The 23019-nt window shown below is 47.4% G+C and overlaps 1 protein-coding gene across 4 annotated transcripts in view; it reads right to left on the bottom strand.

Annotated features, from left to right (window-relative positions):
• ttll7 (tubulin tyrosine ligase-like family, member 7) overlaps positions 1 to 23019 on the bottom strand; it is a 60039-nt gene that overhangs the window by 3047 nt on the left and 33973 nt on the right. For 3 of the 4 annotated variants that reach the window (XM_061239428.1, XM_061239427.1, XM_061239426.1), the window contains exons 10-20: positions 17342 to 17436; positions 16192 to 16339; positions 15473 to 15546; positions 13621 to 13756; positions 12586 to 12672; positions 10639 to 10831; positions 8865 to 9146; positions 7522 to 7652; positions 6065 to 6145; positions 4614 to 4774; positions 3049 to 3222 (exon numbers count right to left, since the gene is read on the bottom strand). In XM_061239428.1, coding sequence (XP_061095412.1) covers positions 3049 to 3222; positions 4614 to 4774; positions 6065 to 6145; positions 7522 to 7652; positions 8865 to 9146; positions 10639 to 10831; positions 12586 to 12672; positions 13621 to 13756; positions 15473 to 15546; positions 16192 to 16339; positions 17342 to 17436 — 1562 coding nt within the window. Of the gene's footprint in view, positions 1 to 2258; positions 2321 to 3048; positions 3223 to 4613; positions 4775 to 6064; positions 6146 to 7521; positions 7653 to 8864; positions 9147 to 10638; positions 10832 to 12585; positions 12673 to 13620; positions 13757 to 15472; positions 15547 to 16191; positions 16340 to 17341; positions 17437 to 23019 lie in introns of all 4 variants that reach the window. The other variant, XM_061239429.1, reaches the window with a different exon arrangement.

Below are 23019 nucleotides of genomic sequence, written 5' to 3'. Positions count from 1 at the left end.
ACTACTCAAGTGAACCACAGGTACTTGTCAAATGCCTTCTTAAAATGTACCTTGACTACCTTTGTCTCGACCATTCATTGGGGAACAAGGTAGAAAGGAGCAACATTTTTTTCACCTGTACTATATGTCTTTACAGAACTGGATTGCACTGGATTTAATATGTCAAATGGTAAAAACCTGCCATTGCCACACTTTTTCCTGTTTGGTCTAATAATGTAGTGTTATAATTCTTCGGACTCTCAAAGCCTTCAATAACGCTTTGGTATGTTCAGGCTAGTTCGGAGTGAACTGGATTTACGGTGATGCCCAATTACCGCACTGTTTTCACCACAGCATGTTGAACATGGACAACAACATGCACACTCACATACACATCAAATTCATTAAAGCATATGGCGTTTGGTATCTCTTCATCTCGGTTACAGTCTTTCAGGAAATCCTGTATGCACAGTAGTAAGCAGCTTATTATGAATTTCAATCACTCAAGTCGGGCTGCAGGATGATGTTTAATTGGATCCACGTAACTCTTTCCCCAGGTCTAAGTCTTTTAATCATCTATAGAGACTATAAAAAAAAAAAAAACCTGCTGGTTTGGAGCCCTGGAGGACCAGTCACTCTGCACCGGTGGTTTCTTAGCAAAATCCAGTGAGAAAGCCGCTCTCATTACATCCACCTCAATGAAACACCCTCAAGTTTCTCCTGCAGGCGTCTTTTTCAAAGTCTTCATCCAAGAGGAGCTGCCACACACAATCGCTTCAAATATTGACGAAATTTGTTTCTTCATCAAATAGGACAAAGACCTTTCACAAAAGCAATAATGCAATAAAGTAATATGGGGAAAGCTAATCTTTTGTCGAAATCTAATTTTGCATGGTATGGATCTTGGCAATAGGCAAGGCTTCTTTATATGTTTTTAAATGCATTGAAAAATGTTTAAACTATACTTTGGGAAACCATGAGAAATGCATTGCAAGCATTCCGGGACTTTTAGAGTTGACACGGTAATTGAAGTTGTGACAGGTAAAGTTATTGTGGAGGTGTCAGTGTGCTTCAGTTTAGCTCAGCCTCAACTTGAGCGAAAGCATATTCCTAGACCTCCGTGATTACAAAGGAACCTCTAATCTAGCTGAGTGGTGCTCAAGCCGGAGCCTGTGGAAATGAAAGCTCCTACAGCGAGCCCCTCTGTCCCTCTCCAGCGGACTGCAGAGCCGTGCGGGGAAGCAGGAGTCAGTGACGGAGGACGGCTGGCACGCGGGCGCAGTTTGGGGGGTTCGGGCGCACGCCGGAGTGAAGAGACGAGGGGCAGCGTTGGGGTCACGCACGGACGGGGCTCGACTGGTAATCAGGCACCACGTTCCCAATAAGGCAAAGCATATGCCCTTAATAGAAAAATAACAAAGTTCACTCTTGTTCGGCTCCACAAGTGGGTGGGCTGAGGAGATGGAGCATTTGGTCCCGAGTGCTTGATGTACTGTAATTAAAAACATTAGGCAGAGGGGAGATGTGCAGTGCTGTGGAGAGAGATGGAGAGATGTTCTCTTTCGGTGGGAGCACAAGGGGAGGTGACTGGAGGACACGCTGATCGTGCTCACACTGTGAAGGGTCCTCTGTGCGCAGTGCTCTCACACGGCGTGCGACGACGGGGGGTGTGTGTGTGTGTGTGTGTGTGTGAGAGGGTATGTGTGTGTGTCCGTGTATGTGTGTGTCTGTGTGTGTGGGCATGTGGGTGTGTGTGTGTGTATGTGTGTGAGTGTGTGTGTATGTGTGTGAGTGTGTGTGTGATAGTGTGTGTGAGCGTGTGTGGGTGTGTGTGTGGTTGTGTGTGTGTGCGCGTGCGGGTGTGTGTGTGTGTGTGTGCATGTGAGTGTGCGTGTGCATGTGTGTGTGTGTGTGTGTGTGTGTGTGTGGTTGTGTGTGCGTGCGCGTGCAGGTGTGTGTGTGTGTATGTGTGTGAGTGTGTGTGTGATAGTGTGTGTGAGAGTGTGTGTGAGCGTGTGTGAGCGTGTGTGGGTGTGTGTGTGTGCGCGTGCGGGTGTGTGTGTGTGTGTGTGCATGCGAGTGTGCGTGTGCATGTGTGTGTGTGTGTGTGTGTGTGTGTGTGTGTGTGTGTGTGTGGTTGCGTGTGCGTGCGCGTGCAGGTGTGTGTGTGTGTATGGGCGCGCGTGCGTGTGTAAGGGGTTGGGGAGTGGTGGAACACAGCCAGAGCCAGCCGCAGAGAAGGGGCTGTCCCCGAATCAAGCAAAAGGTTCTGTGAAAACCTGCGTCGAGGAGCGAGGTGGGAAAAGGCGATTCCAAGGCCGATCCTCCAGCCAGTGGTGAGCTGCACCACAGTCCAGCGGTAGGAGCGTATGAAAGAGACAGGTGTTATAACAGATAATAAAAGCCATTAAAATACAAATGACCGCCACCATATAAGAGATTTAAATCCCAGATGGTTAGATGGACAAATTAGCATCCCGTTTAGTACTACCCAGTAATGACCATCCCCATGATTATAGGACAAATAACCATATCTATAATAAAGACTACAGTGCAGAGTCTATGGAAAAGCAGACATAAATGTATTGCACATTCATACAAGTTGCTGAAGAATGGCACACAGTGGTACTATTAAAGATTTCAAACCTTTTAACTTTAATTTCCTACTAAATTAAGCCTCTGTTAACAATTAGTGGTTAGAAATTCCCTTTGTCCCACAACATGTCACTAAGAACCCAGCGAGGCAGTTATGATAATGTTTTTACTTAGATGCTTTTAAATTGAATGGCGTTGGGTAATGCTCATTGTGCGCGCTCACAAATTCCCATAAGGTCATTCAGCCCGCCGCCGATCTGTTTCATAATCGGATTAATCTAGTTCCAGGGGGTATGCTAACCTGACCACTTATCCAAAGTCAGGCACTCCAGGGGTCTTTACCTCCTGTTCAAAGCGCCCCCATCGCGTCCGCAAACCGCGGGGAGCGCTTTGAGCGTCGCGTGCGCGGCCTTGCTGAGAGGCGTGGGGCCCCCGTGTCATCCCAAGAACCTTCCGGAGCCGGGCGGCGCTCACCTGGTGTCGTCCCACTCCGGGCTCAGGCCCGTCAGCGAACCCCGGGAGTCGGCCACGAACTTGTAGACCACGAGCAGGCAGTCCCGGCACAGCTGCACCAGCCTCTGGCAGCACTGCAGCTCCTGCGGGGACACCACCTCGCTGCTCTTATTCAGGATGGTCTCCCACGAAGACCTGCGGGGGCGGCACGCGCACAGACACACGGCTTACCACCGCTCCCCCGCCGCCATTTCGAACCTCAGCCATTTTGTACGGACGGCCGGAAAATAGGCCGCATTGTTTCGCGCTTCGGGGTGTTTCGAAGGCGCCGTCAAAAGGCCGCTAAATTCCCGGTAGTTTAACCGTTCGGCGAGTCGCGCGAAACCTAAGATCTTACGTTCGCATTACACTGCAGATCATACTTAAAACGTGGTCTCCCTCTCCCTCTCGCTCTCTCTCTCTCTCCGCATGACAATGCACTCCCGTGGAGATGATTCTCCCGCCAGCTGCCTGCCTCCTCCGGAGCCTGGTCTGATTAAACGCAAGCAGCGTGTGGCGCTCAGAACCGGTGCTAATCCCCTGGCATGTAGACCCTCATCAGCTGAAATAAACCCGATCTGAAACGCCAGGCGAGCAGGGCAACATGGCCGTCTGTCAATTACAGCCCCGAGTACAGGGGCCAGCTCCACACAGCCCGGGAACCCCCTGCACAGACAAGTTAGGGCTTTACTTTTTTTTTAAAAAGCACCGTTTAAAGAAAAAGCTCACAGTGGTTCGCTGGGAGATAAAAAAAGCAGCCGACACAGTTTGCTTTGTGAGATGATATGATTATGCTAATGCCTACGTGGACATCTATAGGGATGTGAAGTGCTGAAATAACTTGGAGAGAACTGGGCGCTTTAAAAGAAAAGACAAAAAAAATAGAAAACTTCAAAGGGTCTTGTAACGACTAACGTTGTCAAAGCGGAAGCCAGTTAATATGAGCCCTCAACCTCGTGACTCATCTCTCATGTCTAAACAGCGCGGTGTTTCAGACGTAATTGACATCGCATCACACGTTTGATACAGACCATTACTGCGGCTAACGGAGCGCTTTGAAATGCCCTTGTTCTTTAGGATGCTCGCACGTTAATGGGCAGCTTTGATATCAGTCTCCTGTAACAGTGGAAGGGGGTCACCGGTTCTGTCGTCTGTCTCTCAGTCCAACTCTACACTAGTTGACTTCAATCTGCCGAGGACCTTTACACGTACACATCAAACGACTCGAGGGCAAATGGAATCTGCGCGTGTTGCATGGCGATGGGGCAATAATGACGCCTCCCGCCTGGCTTCGGCTGAGCTGAAATCAGACTCCACTCCCCGTCTCGGCGGCAGAACAATAAGGACGCCGGCGGAGAGAAGAATAGAGGCAGGGGAGGGGCCTCTCCTGAACCGGCTTCATTCAGCCGCCGCTCAAAGGACGCGGTGCGTGAAAGCGGCCCTGGCATAGAGGCATACCTTGGGCCGGAGCTGAGCTTTATTTCCCCCGAAAAATGCTTCACATGGGTGTCAGCCTTGTTTAGAGGGGGCAATGAGACGGGACCTACCCAGAGTTGGAGAAGCAGTTCCACAGCCCCTGGCCGTGACTCCAGAGCAGGCGGTTAAAGACACGATTGAAAAGGCGGTATAAATGTAAACTGTCCACGTCGGGCTCCCTCCAGATCCTCTGCAGCACCGAGCGCAGGTTCGTGCGCACGATGTCCAAGACCTCCGCATTAAATATTCATGGATGAGAGAGAGAGAGAGAGAGAGAGAGAGAGAGAGAGAGAGAGAGAGAGAGAGAGAGAGAGAGAGAGAGAGAGAGAGAGAGAGAGAGAGAGAGAGAGAGAGAGAGAGAGAGAGAGAGAGAGAGAGAGAGAGAGATCCAAAATCAGGATTTTAAATAGGAGCCTGTGGCCGACAACACAAAAAAAAGTACAGCACAAAGACGGCTTGCAATGGATTAATTAAGAATCAAGGTGGGAATACTTTCTTGCTAGGTTTATTATTATTTTTGTGGCCACAGTCCCTCTGTGCGGTGGTGCAGGGCTTGGCTATAATTATCCGGGCTGTGTGCGAGGTGGAATTGGACAACAGGGTAGGAGACAATGTGAGAAAAGCACTAAGGCCCAGCTGCAGTGGGGAGAAGGAGAGCTCCAGTAATTGCAGGGAGTGTCAGTCTCAGGCGAACTGAGTCAAAAGTTCCTGGTCAGTTGAAGATTTTCTTTGCCCTACCCCTACGCTTTTTGCTCAGGGCCATAGTTTAGGCCTTTGAATCCTCCTCCCTAATTACTGAGATATGCCATTCAACCGGGATGCCAGATTTAATGAACATGCATGTGGGGCAAAGTAAACTTTCTGCTGGTTTGACCAGCCTCCCGTCATAATCAGTGTGAGGGGCACTGTAAGCTTCCCCATGTGTCTGCGGTTCATTATACCAGCATCTACATTCCAAGTGGTTTCTGCAAACCACATAAGACTGAGGAGGAATGGGCACCCGATATCTCAGATTTCGAATGAACAGAGTTATGTTATAGCTCAGACCCCTGCTAAAAATAGGATACTGACGAACGTCTGTACTGCTCAAAACAGACTTTGACCTCACTGAGACGGGCACTTGAATCAATGCATCACATAATACATCGAATAAGTGTTTGGGGAAAAAACGTTAACTGGCTTGAATTTGCGTGAGTTGGTAGAGAACAAATTACTTTCAAAGTTCATTCAATAAAGCTCTACAACCTGATGCAATACTCAGTGACTTTGTGCAAATCCTCCAAACTATCTGACAGTCTGCCTGGTCGTAACATTCAGTCAAGATTCAACATGAAGCACATTGCCTGGATAAACTTCATTCAATATTTGGTTGGGAGGAATTATTTATACCACTACTATTATTAATAATAATAATAATACTAAAAAGCCACCAATATCTTGCACCACATTGAAGGACAATCCTTACCCTGAGTTAACTAGAGGTTGGAGAAACATAAAATGCAGGTGTAAAAACATGACTTACCTTCCTTTGTTTTGTGGAGTCTAACTTCACCAACCAATAAGAGGCCACTTTCGGTTTATGATATTTCCAGTTATCAAGTATCTATTGGGAAGAATGGTAAAATGTGAGGATAAAGATCGCAGGCGTTTCATACAATTCCTCTGCGCCTCCTCCATTCACAAGTCCTAGCGATCTGCTTGTTGATCTCCAGGATATCTTTAGCGCAGCATTCAACAGCTCAGTGCAGGGCGAAGTGCCGCCGAGACAAAATCAATGTCTGTGGAACAGCCTTCGCATTGAGAACCACAAAAGAGCGGCCGGGCCGCCAATCATGTCCTCAAAACATAAAGTAAACTCGCGTTTCTGTGCAGACTCAATCAAGACAAATTAATGGAGTCTAACGAGCTGTTAATCATCTATAGTTTTGGGGGGTTTTAGGGGATGCCGTCAGACTTAAGCACTTTATTCTATTCATTGTCAAAGGGTAAATCAGACCAGACCTTGGAAGAAAAGCGAAAGCTCACCAGATTTTGAGATTTCTTCACATTTAAGGTAGCTGCTGTGCTCAATAGGGCTTTATGCAACACGATAATGAAGGGCAATTAAAAGCTACATTTAAAGTTCAGAGAGAGAGGCAGAGAGGCCTGTGCAATGCTGCCCATGTTTTGGATCATAGTGTCTTTTCCTTTCATTCCGTATTGACATCGAAAAGAAATGACATTGACATTCAAAAGCAGAGTGTTCATCCTGAATGAGGCGGTCTGTATTCGTTATGATCTTTGACGCCTTCCTCGGTTCCATTCTCTGTCAAGAGCTCCCGGTCAATGTAGACTTATTTACCATACTACAAAGCAGCTACTTGCGCTCTCCTTCCATACAGCCCTACTGGACACAGCATTCAGCCCGCAACTAGCTAACAGACTTGGCAAATCACGGTACGCTAAGAACATACAGGTCCTAATAAGGAGTGATCGTTCTCTACAGAGGTGAATGAAACCCAGAGTAATTAAGAAAATAATTCATTTTAGCCGACTTGGACTGTAGTTACTTAAGTGTACAGATGATGTTAAGCACTCCCCCAAAAAGGAAGGAATAAAGCAGGACAATACTTGCTTAATGGATGAGATGTTATCAGGTAGCCTGCATTAAATCTCAATGTTCTACTTAAAAGGAAAAAAATCAATGAAAGAAATTACAAGCAAATGCTACACAGGAGATTCTGCACCATTTTATGCAGTAACGTTTGGTTAATTCGCTCAAAAATATCAATAATAAAGAGTAGAAAAGGAGCTTTGAAAGTGCACATTTCCTACACACTCGTTTTCGTGTAGACCCATCAATAATTACAGTTTATTTTATATCAGCTTAATTTCCCAGATGCCAGATATTAATGTGTCAGTAAAGAGCCGTTCCCAGGCAGAGGACATGATGTTTCTGCCGGTGTGAGGTGAATCTGGAGATCAGACCCAGACACTCACGTCATCCAAGACCATCTCCGCCTCCTCCTCATTCTTCCCAGGGAAGCGGATCCTCATTTCGTTCAGTGCGGCCAAGGTCTGGCGCGTCAGCTCCTCCTCCTGTTCTTTAGTTCTCAAGTTCAGCAGCGGCTCTCCCTGAAACGCAGCAACAGAGACCCGACGCAGCAGGGGGGGAGATGAATTAGCGCAAAGTTTCCCCCGTGTTTTCCTTTTTAATCATTGCTTTCACCCCCGTTTCGAGGCCGCCTCTGTTCCGAGCTCAGAAACAAGACGGAATAACGGCAACAATTAGCGCGGGGTCTGACTGCACTTCAAAGAGAGGCCATCGTTCAGGCCTGTTCGGTTCCTGAGGTAACGGTCGGAAAAGGCGGCCGGCGCCGTCTGGAGACAGTGAAATGTGATACTGCACAATGTGGCCTGTCTTTCTTTGGGATAACGAGGAAATGTGTGCGACTGCTTTGATGGCGCACAGCTTCTGCTTCGTCTGTGGACGAGCGCAATTTTTACCATAATTGCAGAAAGCAGACGGCAGGGCAGGACTGGTAGAGAAAGAAATAATTGAGTTTTCAGAGAGAAAAACATGTAGGAGTGGGTGCGTGCGGCTGTGTGAACACGGAAGCATGAAAGCACACTCTACCGTGTGTGTGTGTGTGTGTGTGTGTGTGTGTGAGCGCATGAGAGTTTGAAAGTTTGGACATGTGTGTGTACCTGTGTGCATGCGCATGAGAGTTTTTAAGTTTGGACACAAGTGTGTGTGTGTGTATGTGTGTGTATGCGTGCGTGTGTATGTGTGTATGCGTGTGTGTGCGTGCATGTGTATGTGTGTGTGTGCGTGCATGTGTGTATGTATGCGTGTGTGTGTGTATGCACATGTGTGTGTATGCGTGCGTGTGTATGTGTGTGTGTGTGTATATGTGTGTGTGTACACGTGTGTGTGTGCATATGCGTGTGTGTGTATGCACATATGCGTGTATGCGTGCGTGCGTGTATGTGTGTGTGCGTATGTATGTGTATGTATGCGTGTGTGTGAGCGTGCGTGTGTGTATGTGGCTGTGTGTATGTGTGCACGTGTGTGTGTGTGTGTGTATGTATATGTGTGTATGTGTGTGGGTGTGTGCACGTGTGTGTGTGTGTGTGTGTGTATGTATGTGTGTGTGTGTATGTAAGTGTGTGTGTGTGTGTATGTATATGTGTGTGTGTGTGTGTGTGTGTGTGTGTGTGTGTGTATGTAAGTGTGTGTATGTAAGTGTGTGTATGTATAAGTGTGTGTGTGTGTGTGTGTGTGTGTGTGTATGTAAGTGTGTGTGTGCATGAGTCACTGTGTGTGTGACTCTCAGAGGCACTTGCCATGCTGGCCTGGATGGTCCCCAGGCTGCTGCTGTGGGGCACTCTGTGGGCGGAGCCGCCGCGGTTCAGCGAGTGGGAGCGCGAGGCGGAGTTGGGCCGCGCGCCGGCAGTGGACGGCTTGGCGGCGGGAGGGCGGGGCTCGGCGCCGGGCGACTGGGCCATCAGCGAGGAGATGGAGCGCGGGCAGGAGATGGAGCGGCGGATCGGGCCCGATAGCGTGGGAGAGGCAGAGGGCCCGGCTCTGACAGGCTTGATTGGAGGTTTCCAGTGTACCCGGCCTTTGAGCAGAAGACAAGATAATGAAACGGCAACACGAGCAATCAAGCGCAAAGCCCGTTTACGCCGAGCTGCTTTCCTTACACTGACGGCTAAATCACCATCTAACTGCGGCGTGATGTAAAAATCCTCATCAAATATTTGACAACAGACATCAAATATGACTTTTATAAACCACAGAACCATGTGTTTCCCTGACCGCCAAGTCTGTTCCCTCTATGCTTCAGATTAGAAAGTCATCTGCAGCTCATACTTTACCCAGCAGGTCAACATTGAATGCCCTTCAGTTTGACCATCGGCCAGTGTTTGCTGTTCTACTAGCGAACCTTCGGGGAGAGACGTTGCCAAATTGAGTATTATCGAGCTTAGCTGAGCCCACCCCCAGATGGACTCTAAGAGAGAGCAGTCAAAGTCACTACCGCGTGGTCCCAGAAATCCCGCCAAATCATCTTTTCGTCCTTCATCCCACAGCTAACGGAAAATCTCTCGCTAGGTCACTGTCCAAATACAAAACTGCTCATTTCATGCACAAAGAATTACAATAATGTGTAACTGCGGTAGGTAAAGCCAACATATTTATAGCCTTCAGAATATGCCGCTCCATTAACAATGACTTACAAACTGAATGTGTTAAAAATATATACACACACACACACACACACACACCCCCTCACCCCCCCCACCCCCACCCCGGGTGCCAAGAGGATATCCTACATTGTCTACAGAACCAGAAGAAAAAACTGAACTTAGCCCCACCCTTCAACCAGAAGCTTCAGAACAATTTGCTCCAAGAGTTTTCAAGGTAAGCTGCAAGTGTTTTTTGTTTTTTTTGTTCACCTTCATAGAGTAATCCCCAAACTGCAGGCGCAGAGTGCCCGAGACATTCTGGCCAGCAGATCACTGGACTGGAACACATCAAAAAGCTTATTAAAGGTACAGTATATGTGAGCCGAGAGGGCCTTTCCAGCCACTGCATGGCAGGGTGACCCGGTAAAGTAGAGCACCATTGTACTGAACCATCAGACCTCCTCGCCTCCAATTACAAAAAGGATCGATTTCTGCTGTCTTATGTATTAATTAGGTAAACAAATGCATTATCCAGACGTACTCCTGTAATTCAGGTTGCGCGCACTGTTTGACAGAGCCAGACCTCTTATCCTCTTGGCACACAAGGATGTGCGTCCCTGTGTGTGTGTGTGTGTGTGTGTGTGTGTGTGTGTGTGTGTGTGTGGCTTGTAGGCGCTTGTGCGTGTGTTTGTGTGTGCGCATGTGTGTGAGACAAAGGCAGAAGTTTGTTTTTGTAATTAACAGGCCCTCGCGGTCATCTGGAAGGCATCAGGGGAGGAATCTCAAATAACAGACTTTAATATAAAAAGGGGGGAAACGGGGAACCTCCAGGAAGAGCTGGCGGTTGTAACGGGGCCCTCTGATTGGTCATAAAGAGGTTCCCGGACCGTCTTGTTAACAGGTGTGGTGCATGCGGCGAGCCCTCACTGGAACGCTCCGATGGCTTGTATTTGTCCTCCCCCAGGTCGTATGAAACCTTCTTCTCCTTCTTCTCCTGGAGGTCCTCTTTCTCCTCCTCCTCCGAGCCGGAGGAGCTGCTGTTGTTGCAGCTGCTGGCGCTGCTGCAGTCCCTGCCTTTCTTCACCGGCGTCTGGGTGCTCTCGGGCATGGACGACAGGGCCTGTGAGAGGCGACACGCCGTCAGCGAACGCGCAGTATGTGAACACGCAGGCAGTGAACACGCAGTCAGCGTACACGGGGTCAGTGAACGCGCAGTCATTACATTACATTACATTACATTATTGGCATTTTGGCAGACGCTCTTATCCAGAGCGACGTACAGTTGATTAGACTAAGCAGGAGACAATCCTCCCCTGGAGCAATGCAGGGTTAAGGGCCTTGCTCAAGGGCCCAACGGCTGTGTGGATCTTATTGTGGCTACACTGGGATTAGAACCACCGACCTTGTGTGTCCCAGTCTTTTACCTTAACCACTACGCTACAGGCTGCCCCCAGTCACTGAATATACAGCCAGGGAAAACGCAGTTAGTGAACACGCAGTCAGTGAATATACAGCCAAGGAAAACGCAGTTAGTGAACACGCAGTCAGTGAATATACAGCCAGGGAAAACGCAGTTAGTGAACACGCAGTCAGTGAACATACAGCCAGGGAAAACGCAGTTAGTGAACACGCAGTCAGTGAACATACAGCCAGGGAAAACGCAGTTAGTGAACACGCAGTCAGTGAATATACAGCCAGGGAAAACGCAGTTAGTGAACACGCAGTCAGTGAATATACAGCCAAGGAAAACGCAGTTAGTGAACACGCAGTCAGTGAACATACAGCCAGGGAAAACGCAGTTAGTGAACACGCAGTCAGTGAATATACAGCCATGGAAAACAGTTAGTGAACACACAGTCAGTGAATAGGCAGTCAGCGTATATGGGGTCAGCGAACACGCAGTCAGTGAATACGCCCTCAGACCCCACTTTAACACCAATCACCTAGCAAAGCCAAGGCTGTGGAGGACAGTGACACAGTGACACTGTCACAGAGGCTGGCGATAGGCGGGCGGCTGACGGGGACGCTGTTGACTCTGCCGTGATTAATGCAACGATGGGAGACGTGTTAATTCAATCCAAACGGCTCCTGAGCCTCCCGCCCTGGTTTGGAGCATGAATTTATAATTTCTTCAACAGGAAAGTTAATTGAATTGAATGTCTATTTCACACCCTGGAATGAACACACTGTTAGCATTAATAAAGCATTCACATCTGTTATTCATCAGCTAATTTGGCTTGGCTTTCTTTTACACAGCTCTTGCTCAGGATGTGATCACAGGCGCATGCTTATACACTCAATTGAAAGAGGCAGAGGGGGGAGGGCGCTTTTCTACAGCATTCAAACGTTTCCCTCGGATGCTGCTCCAGGTAGCATAGGACAGCAAAGGCATGAATCCACTATATTTAAATTGCCTCGCCTCTCCTTTCTCTGATGTTTCCAGATGGTTCATACAGTAATACACCCTTGGGAATGTGTGTATATATATATATATATATATATTTATATATATATCTCTCCATGCGAGCGCTCGACAAAGTCCAACAGGCCCACAGAAATCAACTTACACTCCGCACAGTCCAAAGTGACAAGCACAAATTAATTTCAGCAAAAGCAATGCCGTGGTTGTAGAAGACGCAGTTATCCTAGCGGAGGTTTAATACGGTTTAAGACTGCCTTGACAGTATTGCTTTGGCACTTAATACATTTTACACTCCTTAAACTCCTGGGTTTTTTACTAGATTTAGATGTAGAACCTCTGGAAATGACTCTGATGTAGGAAACCATGTCTTTTCATTGTAGCTGTGGGTGCGTGGCGGACAAAGTATGTTATAAAGTGGGAGAGCTGACAGCCCAAGCGGAGCCCCATATTACCTTAGGCCCTCGTTGCCGAGACGATTTCCCCATGAGTTTCTCATCATCCAGCTCGCACTGCTCCAGGAGGTCCAAGATATCTTCCTCCTGAGAGAGTAAAAGATGGCCCAACAAATTTTCCCTTAACCATCAAAAGACAGAGATTACAGGAGCTCTACAAGCAGGAATAAATGGGATGGCGCTATTCAAAGGCAGATGGAATACACGGGGCCCCTCAATCTGAAATGGACAGATTTGTTTTTGATTACGTGCGGAAGTGCAGTGGCGGTCTAAAAGGCTCGCGCCGATTTCGGTCAGCTGGAACGCTAATGTCAGGCTTGGTCCTGCCAGGGAAAAGGTCAAGGGCTAACGCAGCGCTGGCTCGCAGTAATCTCCTGATTATTGTCGAGCCCAAACAGCCAGTAGGAGTCACCTTTTACAGGCGCACTGAATCGCATGTAGACATGCCATATCTCTCTCAGCGGAGATGGATAATATCGTGCTCCAGATACGACTCTCCATTAAAAACACCCGCCATATGTAAGCGCCTGCCAAAACAAAATCACACAGCCTTCAGCATTAGCCAGCAACAAACAATCCTTTCCCCTTGAATTTCCACCTCAAGTCACAACCATCACATAACTTGTCAACATCCCTAAAACGCTATGCACTGGCAGCACTCTTATCCTTGAGAATCCTCAAATTAACCCACAGATTTTTTTTTTTTTTTTTACAGAAAACTCCACAGCATGATAAATGAAAGGAGTTGAGCCAAAGGACAATGACATTGACAATGACGGGAGGGAGAGGACCCAACGTGTCGGAAAATTCTGGAAGACAAAGGGGGGAGTTTGTATGCTTTCATTAACGCACTGGGAGGGAGAGAAAAAAAAAAACAAGTCTTCAGCGTTCAACAGACGCTTTTAATCTATGCGCAAGGACGCGGCGACGCACGCAAGGTGGAACCCAGAGCGTATCGCCCGCATCGCTTTCTCCGCCGAAGAGAAATGAAATGTGCCGTCGCGCGCCGAAGCCAGAGGAGTCTCAGGTACATGCCTTCATTCGTTTCAGAGGATTATTCATTTCCTTTTGAAGTGAGGCGGCTCGCCCGGCGAGGAACGTGTGAAAGGCAGCGGAGAGCAGGCTTTCATACTTCTCCAAGAGCAGCTTGTCATCTGGGGGGTAAATACGTCTGTCGGGGAGAAGAAGAGAAAGAGGCGGCAAAAGAAATACATGTTAAATATTCAGATGGTTACTTCACCAGCCTCGCTTTCATTCCGGCAGGAAGTGAGCAAACCCCATCGCCTCTTTTCCAATAAACGGCTGTACATAAATGTAACTGTCACCTCAAATATGTGTTTTCATCTACAGAGGACTAACTAATGTATTAGTTCTCACACCAGCCCTCAGGAGCCTCTTTCTGGGCTGGAGACTAAATAAATTGGGGTAATGTTTATCTTTCAGCCCAAGGGAGCCGAGAAGCATGAACTGCAGTTGCTATCTGTATATGGTAGATCACCAAATTACCTCATACAAGCTTTTGCCATCTAATGAAAACAACATTGATGACAGTTATCTAAACAAACAATAACTGCAAGGTCGAATGAACCAATGCTTTTGCGTAGGTGAACGGCCCTGAGTGCAAATAGATTCGTGTGGAAGATATGTGTGTGTGTGTGTGTGTGTGTGTGTGTGTGTGTGTGTGTATGTTTGTGTGTGTCTGGGCAGAGCCAATGAACCCAGACAACTTCAGAGTGCGCACACTACAATCGGACACACAGCCAACGCGGGTACGATCACGGGATTAACCTCTTATGTCGAGATCTAAAGATGAAGCTTTCAGTCCATTATACTGAACATGTGCAATGCCAACCTATGTGGAAAAGGTCAAATATATACAGCATTTCTCTGCAGTTAAACATATGGTAGCTTAATCTGTGAATGACCTACATATCTAGAATTCTTAGTGTTTCAGCACATTTTCATGGTTGTTGTTTTTTTTTTTTTGTTTTTTTTTTACGAGGCAGCAATGTTAGAAATACCAATTACATCAGCTAAAAATTGACCCATTTCAATGGTTTCCCCTTACATTCATCACCCAGCTTTGAAGTACCGGTACTACATCAGCTCGCCCGTCTTCAAAATCACTCATAAAACATTAGATACCGCGAGTGCCACGTATTGTAATGGCCACATGCAGAGGTTCTCTTTGAACTCAATTTCCCCGTCACAAACACCATTTAACTGAATGGACGGGGCGAGTTAGCAGATTGACTTCTCCTCGTAAGGGTGCGTAAATCAAACGCGGGCCCCTGACTTTGAAGCGGGAGGGTTTAGGGCCCGTTCTAAAGCCACGCACACGGCGCGGGCCGGCGGCTTAACGGCGCTTGTCAAGCCGTTGCATCACGCCGCTCAGCGAGGACGTTTTAGTATGCGAAATGGCGTTCGGCACGAACGCGGCGTCGCCCCCCGGTAGACCCGAAAAGCGCCCGCTCGAGCTGGAGTGGCATCTGGTCTTTTGACAGGTGAATATTAAAAATGGATTGCCTGGCTTTTCTGAAGGCTTTATCAATGACAGAGGAACGTGAGCGCAGGGCTGTGCCGTGGCTTGTTTTGCTTTCTCTCTCCCCCCCCCTCCCCCTCCTCCCCACCTCCATTTTAGGTTTTTTTTGCTGCAGCATCCCTGAAGTGTTTAGGCGGAGGAAGTCACGATTCAGAGCTGCTGACAAGAGACTGCAGGCATCACCCCCATTTCACTTCAGCTCTCTCCCCTACTTACTCTTCTGACTTAACATTCTTCCCAATGTTATTTATTCTCCCGGGAGGAAAACGCTCTACAAATGACCCTGTAAATGTAAGTAGAACCAAGAAGCGGGCCCCTCGGGAGCCACGGTGCGCCTCTCCTTACCTGTAGTTCCCTAGATGTCGGTTTTCATGCTCCTCCCTGGAGATCTGCTTACGGACCTGAGCCAGCCGTTCCTTCTGAAAGCAGAGAGGCGTGCATTCCCATTACGTACGGGGGACTTAGGAAATAAATAAATATCCCACCCATCGCACATTCGTAGCGGCGCGTTCTCCGCCATTAGTGCCCGATAATGAAGAGCGAGTTAAACACGGAGCACGGAGACACTCGCGCGCGAGACGTGCTCCCTCTCATGTCTGTTAACGCCAGAAGGAAATTCATAATTCATATGTTTTTTTTCCTTCTTTTTTTTTTTTTTTTTGCTCCCCAGCTTTTGATTTTAATATATCAAATACAATGAATGAGATAAAAGGTCAGCTGGTCAATTTGTCGGAGAGCTGCAGGATATCTCCAATTATAGTTTCACAGCCCGATTTCAGTTTAACAGCCGCACATGCCCCCACATTCCGCCCGGGTTCTCCCTTCTCACCCTATCGTGTAAAGTCCACTAACACGCACCTGCCCCACAGTCACACAATCATTTATTATTCACAGGTTGATGAAAAAAGGCTAACAAAGAGACGGAATGAAGCGGCTAAACTCGGACGGGCTCACCAGACGGAGAGACGACGGAGCCTTTTCACGGGCCTTGACCCGTCCTCACCCAGGAGCAGAAATAACGAAACGGCGATACGGCGGAGACACCGCCGGAGGTTAGCGCTCACCAGCTCCTCTCTCCTCCTCTCCAGCGTGTGCCTCTGCCTCTCCCAGTCCGAGGAGCCGGCCGAGAGCTTCTTCATGGATCCCTGTCCGTAAAGCCGGCGCTGGGCCTCTGCCTTCTGCTGAGCCAGGTTCCGCCTCTTATCGCTGGCCCTGGAACAGAGACGGAGGGAGAGTGAAGGCGGCCCGGCTCCCCGCGCCCCCGACCGCCGGTCTGGCCCGCGTAGCGGCCCCGGGAGAAGTACAAAAACACACATCGATAGTCTCTTTCATGCCTCCCTTTTGATAGTGATTCCAAGGTTACGGAGGGCCTCAGATTTATACACGCGGTCCTGGTTTTGCCCCAGGAATTTCTGTTCTACCTTTACAACACTTACTGTGAGGGTTTCGCTGTGATTGGACGGAATGAAAGTCTAATGAATGCCCACACTGTCTCCTTTTCAGCCCCTTAAAAAAAGCACGCAGAGGGCAAGCCACAGTGCTTCACTGTGGCATGAGATATTATGTTTTGGTTATCAGCTTCGGGCTGCTTTTCTCATTCTTTGTTCTTATTAACAAGTAGGCAATTGGTACTCAATATGGGGCAATTAAACCGTTTACTGCAGAATGTATAATGCACAATACTAACTTGCAATTAATATCTGTGTGCTAACACAGTTTTAGTGTAGTCTATATTTAGCCAAGTGTTGGACTATGGGAGCACTATCAGAGCTGCGATGATCAATCGGCATGGCCTTCTCCTCAGTGTCCCTTGCAACCTGGAGGCTCACAAACACGCACATGCAGCAGACTGCCTGCCCAAACGGACGAAACGGAGCGCAGGAAAACACTGGGCAGAACGCCGTGTTCTTCCCGTGCTTTTTCCCCGCTCCGTCCATTAGCATTCTGGGTTTAAAGGTTTTTTCCACAAAAGAGTAAATAAAGTGCCCGGTCGGAGATGTACACAATGTTCTCTTGCGTGTTTAGCACTGGAGAACAACAAAGATCTTGCACATCAAAGGGTCCTCTTTATGAAATGAAGGGATCAGAGAACTACGCGACTTTAATATGCGCTGACCCTAAAAGAGTTCATCTGGCTGGTTTTAACTGACGGCTGCTTTGTGCCGTATTGGGACAGGCAGACAACACGCTCTGTTCTGGGAGAGCTCACGGTACCTGATGTTCAGCAGCTTCAGAGCATTGAGCAGGACCCCCTTTTTAACGTCGTAGTCAATCTTCTGATCCGTCCCGAAACTCGGAGCTCGATTGATCTAAGGATGAAACATTCGAAAGATATTATTTCACAAAAAAAGAAAGAAAGCAAAAAAAAAAAAAAAAAAAACACATTTCGACGCAGGCCAGAAACGCTCCCTTTGTCTGATTCGAGGGCGAGGGGCAGCGTGTTCGGAGGGAGCGCCGTTAAGAGGCTGGCTGCGTGACCTTTGACCTCACCGAGGCACACATCCTGTCTGAACAAGGGCAGCTGTCACCTGATCTGGGAGCGGGTCTCGGTACGGCAGGGGGAAGGCGTCGGGTCTCCCTCCGTCTGCAGTGTGCTACTGCCCCCTGCTCCAGCGCGGAGTACAGCCTCCACCGAGCGCGTGAGCCGGGCTCTCTCAGGGAATATCAATATTATCGCTCATGACTGAGAATTACCGCCCGTGTCAGGCGTGAGTGAGGGGGCTGCCAGCCCCATCCTGTTGCGTTAGTGACACTCTCCTCAAAGTGTGCAGCAGTCGGGGAATTTCTAAAGGCCTTTTTTTAAATTAATTTGTAGCATTGTCAGTGATGTGAATCTGGGTATAAGGTATTATTCATCTGATGAGAAGATCTTTTTCTTTTTTTTTCTTTTTTTTCCAGATGGTTCAGGGATTGTTGAATGCAACAAAGGGACTTGCATATTGAGGAGAGCGCTGATTGAATTGCTTTCCGTCTAAAAAGGGAGTTCAAATGACTGCTTGCCACCCATAGCAGAGCCTCAGTATCGGTAGAAACTCCTGGAGCATTTAGATAACAATTTCAACACTGCTGTCAACCCCCTTCCCCCTGTTTTCTACAGCAACGTGATGCATTCCTATCCTGATTAATAACAGCTCCGTTTTTTTAAAACGCTTGCATACAAAAAGCATTTATTTCGCTTGAGGAAACTGCTCTCTGCTAAACCGAACACAAAGTCTCAAACAGTCCTCCATTCGCTCAAAAAAATAAAAAAGCATACCTTTAATACAAAATACGGTGAATAACAAAAAATAAAAAAAATAAAAAAGTCATCAAATGGAGGGGGATATTTACTGCTACAACGCTGAATTATTCATCCCTCGGAGTCCCCGTGTTACTTTTGCAGACCATTTGTGATTAATGCTTTTTTGGGGGCCTGGGACTCTCGGCGTGATGTTGAAAGCGCGCAGGGACGTATCGCATGCCTTGTACATGAGATATTTGGACCTGGTCATTAAGCCCGGCGGTTGGAGCGGTTGGGAACGAGCAGCCCGGCCCCACGCTCCTGTGAAGCCCTGCTGCAGGGGAGACACACAAATCCTCTCTGGGCTCTGGGTAAATCTACCCCGGCTGGATGTTAATCCCCATCACAAAGGTGGTTACTGATGTGTGTGAGGCTTAGAAGCAAGCTGTAAGATAATATTTACATCACAACTGAGCGCAGGGTGAAAAAAGTGGGAAACTGCAACAGTGTGCTAAATCAATGAATTTACTGTACTGACCGTAACTCTAGCAGCTCCTGTGCTCGGAGCTTTGAGCGCTGCAACATTACCCACGGAGAGCTAGCCTTGCAGATGGCCGGTTTCACAAAACAACAAAGAAAGCTCATCAAGTTCTACAACACTGGAGCCCCTGAGATTTATAGTGTCAGCCATTTAACAGAAGGTTTCTTTTGAATTCAACGGTCTTGGTAAATGGAAGAGTACATTTACCCTCCCGAGTCTCGAATGCACCCTTCTTCCCAGCACTTGACGAAAAAAAAAAAAGTAGAAAACCGCAATTCTAATTTACATTCCGTTCAAAGATAATTAACATGGAAAAGTACACTGGTCTATGGATAATACCATTGGTCTGCATAATCCTGGTTACATTTTTCTTTTTGCTCATTTTCCCTGTGATTTGTAGTGTCAATCTGTCATCCTGAAAGGAATGAGACTGGCAGCATACCAGGCCCCTTCTCATTGAGGAAGTCAGGCCAGTCTGAGGCTAATGAACCCCTGTAGCCTTTTAAACCCTGTAGTGATTTCCTTAAGTGTCTCTGGCAGGGGCTTAAAGACTCGAAATATAAAGAGGCATTCAATAAAAATGTCAGATGAAAAGATGAAAGTTTGGTTTTGATTCCCAGCCTAAATCTGTCATTTCTAAGCGCGCGCGACAACAGGAAAAACAGGGACGACAACAAATCAAAAAAAGGAGAAGAAAAACGATAGCCATTTTGCGAATTTAGCTCGCCGATATTTCCTCTCCCACTCTCCCCAAATGACAGCCTCGGTTCGCGGAGAAAGAGCAGATCCGAGGAGCCGCAGAAATACACTCCAGGATTGTTCTGCACCTGGACCTCTGTGGCTTTGATGCATAAATAACCTGTCAACATTTCCATAACCACTTGTGGGATTCAACCCCTCATTCACTCTCAGTGTACCATTCCACAAAAAATGGATTACCCATTTGGTTTCAATTTGCTTTGATGTGCTTGTGGTCTAATGATCTCAATTACTGCCCTTAAAGTAAAAACTCTGCAGAATCGTGCAACCGATGAATTTCAAAATGTACAGTCGAGAAACGGCGAGGAAAGAGAAATCTATTAAGCTTCCAGACCTGAAGAGTGCGGTTATTCAATACATTAGACACGGGGGGAGAAATAACGAGCAATGGCTGTAAATCGATGATCTATAAAATTCAATACACACTATTTTGAACTCGCAGAATGAAAGGGAATTATTAATTCCGCTCAAACGTAATACGGTCACCCAAATGTACATGAATGATTAATTGCCTCCATGAGACCTCCGTGGCTTATCTCAGAAACATTAGCGCGGTCAAATACGGTTTCCTGAAAAAGCGATACTGACCACGGAGTCCAAGCGGCTGAAAAAAGCGGCGTTGCAACACAAAGGGAGCGAGGCGGACGATACGGGCGGTCACTCAGAAAATTAAAGAGCGCCTTTCGGTTTGCCTTCAACCTCCGTTTTGTTCTTTTGTTGCATTTATAGAGGCCAGCGGCGCTGCAGAAACTCAATACTCCCATTCTGTGCAACGCACGCTACAGCGAGTTCTCAAACAAACACTTTTAAGGTCACCTGTTAAGCCAGTCTGGAATGGCTCCTGTGCACACTGATATGGCCAAGGCCACGACACACTGACTTTCAGGATTGCTGGTTGCTCTACTTCAAGATAAACGGCCAAAGAGCGGGCTGTGTTTTCCACTGTCACTCAATGTACACTTACAAACTCCAAATATTGAGCTTTTTTTCCACGAGACGGGGAGGTAAAACAAATGCAACGTAGATTTAGATATAGATAGGTAGGGATAGACAAACACATAGGTCATTGTAGAGATTTTTTTTTTTGAAACATGCCTATTGCAAATGCATAGCTGTTCACAAAAGGGGAACACTGCCATCTAGAGCTACATACAAGGGTGCTCAGAGAAGGGCCAATGCAGCTACAGAACACCAGGGCAGTTAATGTTCATTCTTTACACCCCTTACAGTGCTTTAAAAAACTAATTGCAATGTATTCAATAAAATAGCATTACAATTACAATTGGGGGAAGATATTAAAATATATCCATTTAATTTTAATGAACAATAAAAAAATAAGTACATAATAAATAATACAATTATTACCGCTTCTGCTGGTCACAAAACATGTACTGTATAATCATACAATGTGGACTCACCATCTATATAAGGAAACAAAGCAAAGATTTCGCTTTTTTATATTCTCTGTCATACATTTCTCGGTTACTTATTCATGCAGCAGACTGAAATTGATAATATCAACTGTGATGTCAGAATTAAAATATGATATTAAAATGTAGAATAATGAAAGCATTAACAATTTATATTCAGCAATTCACACATCCTTCAAAAGGTTCTTTTTCATTTTGCTGGATTACTGCAACGATGTTTTACATGCGAAAATAATTGAACTGCACGCCTCCGCATCTCCATCAGATTTACACGCAGAATACGGTTTTGTACCATTGTACAACCGCACGCTTTTATATGTCTTTAATGTGAAAACACAATTACCCAAGGACGTTTTAAGGGCTCTTTCAACATGACGGTTCTTCAGCTGGGGGAGGGTTAACTTTCCCTTTCAGCGCGGAGCGCAGCAACAAGGGGAAATGGCCGTCACGACGGCGAAGAGAAGCCCAGAGATCAGAAGTGTGTCTGAGGGAGCCTTGAAAAGAGCCTGTTTGTTTACGCTTGCTGGTGCAGATCATTCCCATTCATTCCCAGGGAAGAAAGGAAGTCTGGCTTGTGTTGGCTTTCAGGAAAGGACAAACAAACTCATCTTGAAACAATCGGGGGAGAGAGGGAAGTGGCTGGACCACCGCGGGGTGCAGTCTGAGCTGTCATCGTCCCCAGAAGCACCCGGAGCACGGCTGACCCACGCTCGCCTCATTAGTTACCAATCACTACGTGCTCTCCCCGGAGCCGTGGCAATTAGGCCACAGCTTCCAACGTACAAAACCTAATAACTGCGCCTCAATTTGGACAAAACCAACATCCCTTTCGCGTGTAATTGCGGCGCTAGACAACAGCTCGCCTCGGCCCGGACGAGAAAGCGAAACGCCGGCGTTCCGCTCCGTTTTTCCACCTTCTCCCTTTGTTTTCTTTTCCTCTCGCGTGTGCGGCAGGAAGCAGGCCCCTCCCCGGCTCCTGGTCTCGGGAGGAAAGGTCGGGTTTGATGCTGGCGAGATCAGAAAGGCCACACGTGTTTTCTGAGTGCCCTGAAGAGAGGAGCCCACCAGGGCCCCGCTCACAGCGGCTCTCTAACAAGCAGGGACGTCTTCAGAGGGCGGGCGGGCGAGAGCTGGCCTGACGGGGACCTTCCAGGACACTCATTATCCGGCGCGCTGCAAACACTTGTTCCCTTTATTTACAAAACCAGCTGTATTTCTGTAAAGCCCACAAACAAGAAGTAAACCCGGCTTTAATGAGCCTGAACGCCACAAGTGGTCCGCAGGCTAGCTGTGCCGGCCAGGAACCCACCGCAAATTCATGAAACAATAAATAATCTTGCAGTCAGATTCCAGCAGGAGCGACATGCCGTATCATTTAAGGGGGCAGTTTGCATGCGCTCGCTCTTTTTCACTTGCTGTGTGCACTGAATATATTTCTGTGGGCTGCTCTTGCATTATTTTTCATGCCAGCTTAACAACTCCAGTGTGACCGGTTCCTGGAAATACTTGTGAAAAATTAGAAGGGAAACCTAGGGGCAATAATGCCAGAGTTGCAGCAAGATATTTCATTAAATGGACAAAAGCTTGTTCACATAGACTTTTTGAACTCCCAGGACTTGCTATCCAGCAGTGACCTTTCAGATCAGCTGGCTGTTCAGCAATTACCAAACCAACAAGTCAGACCAGGCACTGGGCGCAAAACAACAGTGAAAGAAATGTCGGAAAATTCCAGACGGGCTTTTTCTATTGGCTAGACGGGGTAATGGGAACGAGGTTTCTAGAGTTACACCGTTTTTGTCTCTTTCTGTGTAGCTGCAATGTTTTAAATGTCAATGGGAGGTAAAAACCGGTGTTGAAAACCGAGGGAATTAAGATAAGAATCACACAAAGGCCTTCTCTTTCTCTTCACAACACAATCTGTCCACCTGATGGCTTCGCCTGC

The sequence above is a fragment of the Conger conger genome, chromosome 4, assembly GCF_963514075.1.
Source record: "Conger conger chromosome 4, fConCon1.1, whole genome shotgun sequence".
NCBI classification, from domain to species: Eukaryota; Metazoa; Chordata; class Actinopteri; order Anguilliformes; family Congridae; genus Conger; species Conger conger.
Note: the sequence above shows the minus strand (reverse complement) of the source record. Positions and strands in the feature narration are given on the sequence as shown.